The 4780-nt window shown below is 48.1% G+C and overlaps 2 protein-coding genes across 2 annotated transcripts; both read right to left on the bottom strand.

Annotated features, from left to right (window-relative positions):
- Positions 1 to 235: 235 nt before the first annotated feature.
- Positions 236 to 1421, bottom strand: M437DRAFT_61289 (glycoside hydrolase; the record flags this gene model as incomplete). Its single annotated transcript, XM_041023908.1, has 2 exons — positions 236 to 856; positions 912 to 1421. 2 exons carry the CDS (start codon positions 1419 to 1421, stop codon positions 236 to 238), a joined length of 1131 nt encoding a protein of 376 aa, XP_040874560.1.
- A 1756-nt stretch (positions 1422 to 3177) lies between these two features.
- On the bottom strand, positions 3178 to 4372 carry M437DRAFT_70724 (uncharacterized protein; the record flags this gene model as incomplete). Its single annotated transcript, XM_041025551.1, has 5 exons — positions 3178 to 3203; positions 3243 to 3311; positions 3361 to 3384; positions 3432 to 3472; positions 3642 to 4372. The coding sequence occupies 5 exons, from the start codon at positions 4370 to 4372 to the stop codon at positions 3178 to 3180; spliced, it is 891 nt and encodes a 296-aa protein (XP_040874559.1).
- Positions 4373 to 4780: the final 408 nt, after the last annotated feature.

Here is a 4780-nt window from a genome sequence, read left to right as displayed (position 1 = left end):
AACCTCCTGACACTGATACGGGCGCCCAATCTACAAGTGTTACTCGTCGTCTTGACAAGAGTATTCTGTCCACTAACGGACACCATGATGGAGCTGCTGCCGGCTGACCCAAGCTTCAGAATGGAGCAAATGATTGCTAACGAGTGTCCGAAGCTCGCTGCTGTTGAAGGCGGAAGCCGAACGGAATGTTGCGACCCACTCTGACACTGACCGGTACAGAATCATATCCTTGTATTCAATGTATATGACAAATCGTGTCTACAGAGTCAGCTGCATAGTCTACCTTAGTCCAGCGATTCTTGCAGTGACTCTGCCCCCGTATCCAACAAACAGAGGAGCGCGCAGGACTTGCACCATTCGACGTCTGATATAACGTCGAGATTTTGCTCGTCATCGATACGGAAGCAGCTGTACGAGTGTTGGAACAGTTTGCGCTTCCCCCGCAGTCAAGATTATATAGAGCCGACCCTGATGGGCTTTCCCGCAGATTAGTGACGCCGAAGAACGGCATTTGGGCAGGGTCTGCCAGGATATACCACCAAAAGTTGATGCAGCGAGCTTGAAGCTCGCAGGCCACCTTCGACCAGTACTTTGCAGCGTTCTCAACACCGGGACTTGCTCCGCCTGTCTTGGAGGGATCTACTGTTGGCCATCCGGTCTCCGTGATCCATACCGATTTACCCAGGGATAAAGGTAGCATGCTCTCGTAGGCTTTCCAAAAGGAGTCGGCTGCAGCATCCACACTTGTCGCTTGATCTTGATTGAAATAGGGAAAGATGTTGAGTCCTATGAAGTCAACAGCCTCCAAAATTTGACTGTTAGTGTGGTTTGTGTACGCGTCCAGAGTATCTACGTGCTAGCGAATGGGTTAGCATGAGTCTGCGACGTCTAGTCCAAGTGAGTGCACTGACTCCAACTGGGATATCATGCAGCACTGAGTGTTCCAGCTTGTCTCGAACTTGTTGAATGTAACCAAGCAGGACAGATATGTCCTGCCCAGCACCACTATCCTTGCTGGCCCCAAGTACAGACGAACGATAAAGATCTTCACTACCTACAGAGATACCGATGACGATGTCTCTCAGGTCTTGTCCATAAGTATTCATGGCGGAATCCAGAGCATGAAGCTCTTTCGAAAAGCTGTCTGCATCTACGGACGCCCAGAGGCCCAGTAAGAGCTTTGTCTGGGTAGCTTTGGCCGCAGGAATGGCTTCGATCACGGAGGTGTCAGTGCCTTCCTGTATCATTGTGTACAACCTAGCACTAGAAAAAGTCCCATTCTCGGATAGGAACCTTGACAAGGAAAACTGGTTGTGGAACGACGCGTAGTCGTTTCCCTGCGCTGCATAGTTGAACCCTTGATAGTTTGCTAAAGCTGTGTTCGCGATAGTGAATATCGCTTGCAAGATCAGGAAGCGCATGGCTACGCCGCCTTGACCCATTGTTTTTATCTGAACTTGCTCTTAGGGAGGCCTGGGTGCCCTTTACATAGGACCCGCTATAGTACCGCCTTACGTGTCTTCTCTTGCGTATCCATCAAGACACCAGCGCAGAAACCTTGATGAGCAGCTTTTAATGATCATTTCGTAAAGCTGAACCGAGTGAGACAGACGATAACGGCAACATCATGACCATCTTCGCCAGATTGTAATTTCATTGACCGTCCGGTGTGGAGGTCTTCTGAGCGCAGTGTCACGTCCTGAATAAATGACGTGAACAACATCCAAAATCACACTCAACATCTGGAAGAAAATATAAGCTTGAATATGCAGGTTACCGCTATTACTGCGAGTTTGAAATTTCCTCTTGGTCGTCGAATGGCTTATCTCCGCCTTCCGACTGAGATCCGTGAGATGATCTGGAGCCTTCTGCTCCCGAGTGATAAAACATTCAGATTCGTTCAACACAAACAGTCGGAAACTTTGCCCGCACCTGGTGCTGCAGCTCCCCCGAGAGCCGAGAAGCAGACACAATCTTCATCCGTCCTCCCTGATCTTTTGACGTTGTCGAAGCATACCTTTTCAGAGGTTGCATATACTTTTGGAAGCGCGAACAACTTCTGCTTTGACATCCGTGACGCAGATGCCATACGAGATCTGACAAGGACCGCAAGGTCATACATCTATCATGTCCACCTCGTGGATCGGCTAGCTTATAATCTGAGGACAATCAATATCAAGGAGCTCATCCGTGAGTTGCGGGGTCTCAAGTCCATCTCTATCCCAGTTTATCCCGAACCATTCATGATGTCTTCCTTCGCAACCAACTCAGTTCAAAGGGCAATGAACTTGTCTGTTGCTCGAGATCTCGTGGAGCAGCTTGAGGAAGGATGCTACACACAGCTATTCCTAGACTACAGTCAGCCACGCTCCCTGATAGGACCAAATGCGGATGAACTTCTTACCATCAAGCTGCTGCGACATGTAAGATCGACAAGTTACTACAGCGACCAAAGATTAACTCGCCTCTGGTTGGATATGTACTTCGCTTGGATCTATAGCCACCCTGGGAAACGGACAAAACTCCAGACGATCCTAGCACAAATGGATCCTACATACAAAAGAAGCTTCCTCACTTGTGTGGTAGAAGCCAAGAACGAGGAAGAACAAATACAAGGCTTCAGAATCGCTCTAGTCATGCCGAAATAGTGCGCCATCTAGGCCAAACGGAAGGTATAGTATGCTATCGTGCGATTCGTCCACTCGTCACCCCACACAACAGTTCGGTCTCAACACAGTAGTCATAGATCTGTTTTGCTCATTGTGCTCAGCGTGACCCTCTCAAACATCATCTACCTTGATTATGATGGTTCTTGGATCGATTGTTCACTTCGGAAAAAGATAAACCAATTGATCTCTTTCCAGCAAATCTTCTGTTGTCTCAGTGCAAGCAAACAGCTTTTCCCAATACGCATTGAATCGATGTTCGGGTTGAAGTACGAGAACCGACTTGTTCTCTCAACGGGGCGTGTGCAGAAAGGGGACTTGCATCATGGGTGATTCAGAAGTTCTGACTGCCGTAGAACTTCTTCTCAACTCATGGATGTGGGCTTCTGACCCATTTCATTATTACGAATTCTAGTGAGCCTCATTTCCTCGACTCTCGTAGTGAAGTTCTAGATTGCGATCTGAACACCGGTGAATGTATATCTGGAGTTCCTCTAACGTGTTGTACTACTCAAGTCACCATTAGCGGGATGCATCCTGCTCGATTGGTTCAGATTAACGTCTTCGAATACATACTATCAACACGAGCGTAGTCGAAAGTCCTATCGGCATCACTATCAAGACGCTCACGATGGCAAAACTCAGCTTCATGACAAAAGCATTTGTACCATGAATATGGAGGAGTGCAACGTACTACCGTCGAAGAGAAGCCGTTTAGCTACCCAATAATATCAATCAATCCATCTATCTATGCCGCATACATACAGGTGATCCCCGAATAACGAGTGCCTGCCTCTGCACTGTACCTGGGACGAAAACGAGATCCGCGTATGACAGACCACCAGGAAGGGAAGTATTCTATTAATACAGTCCAAGGATACATGATTCCCATCCGGCAACAGTTCTTTTGATCGTCAAGGACAGGCCGTGATGTGAATCGCGGTATCTCCATCTAGAGTAAGTTGGTAGACATACGATGCGCGTGAGTCATCGAAAGCATAAGAGTATGCATTCTCGCACATATCTCGTAGTGCTGGATTCTGGTTTGTGCAGGTCTGCGTGGTGTTGTTTGCGTTCTTACAGCAGGCTTCGTCTGTTTGAAAGAGGGTACAGTTCGACAAGCAGCTCTGGGCAGCATCGAGGTAGGTGGGAGGATATCCTTTGCTGGAATCCTGACCAAAACGATTCTCAACGGGACATGTCCAATCTGGAGGAATGCTGCAAACCAGTGGATCACAGGTCGGACTGACCTTCGTAGGCGGCCCGACAGTCGAACAATTCTTTGCATCCATCTCCACCTTGAAACCATTACTCACCGCATCAATATTACTGATGTCCACATAGCAATGACCCGAATACGGCAAACAAGTGACCTCGACCAAACTTCTAGCATTGGGTCCAGTGCTATTGGCTTTGTTGTCGATCCAAAAAGTCCAAGTGGATTGATGTTCCAATCCATATGTTAGCGCATATTCACGGACCTCTCCCGGTTGACTGGACTGATCGAAGTTGTCTTGCTTCGCACAGATGGTACCGTTAGTCACTAGAAAATGTGGAAACACCTGCGTCGTCGCAGGGCAATTGTGCGAGAACTTGACTCTGTATCCGGATCCGATATCTGTAGCGTTCGCTACGTAGTCTGGAGTAGAAGGAAGTGCGAGAGCCAAGCTTGCTGTTGAGAGGAGATGAGTAAGGCTAGTTCTCATTATCTTGATGCGGAAAAAGCTGGACTGGGTGATCTTCTCTAGATCTGGCCCGGTCACTTATAGCTCGTCAGGTATGAGAGGTTGACGTGGTTTTATCGTCGAATCTCGTGTTATGCGTATGTTGTGTAATCCAAGGGCAGGACTCTGGACCAGGCACAACAGTAATCTCTGTCATCTTGTTTCTTCTTTGACGTATGTATCTGTTTGGCAAGCTCCAGGTCTCGAGACGGCCTTCTGATGCAGAGTTCAGTTGCAATGCGACGACGCACCGGTTGCAAATTTACTTACTTAGTATGTGTACGGGATAGCTGACACAGGGGACGCTACGATGGAATACGCGTCTCCGAAAACAGTCCAGATGAGAAATTGAGTTGAATACTTTTTACTCCCGACCGCTTCAACAACCAA

This window comes from Aureobasidium melanogenum (assembly GCF_000721775.1).
Source record: "Aureobasidium melanogenum CBS 110374 unplaced genomic scaffold scaffold_73, whole genome shotgun sequence".
NCBI lineage: Eukaryota > Fungi > Ascomycota > Dothideomycetes > Dothideales > Saccotheciaceae > Aureobasidium > Aureobasidium melanogenum.
This window is presented reverse-complemented; position numbering and strand designations above follow the sequence as displayed.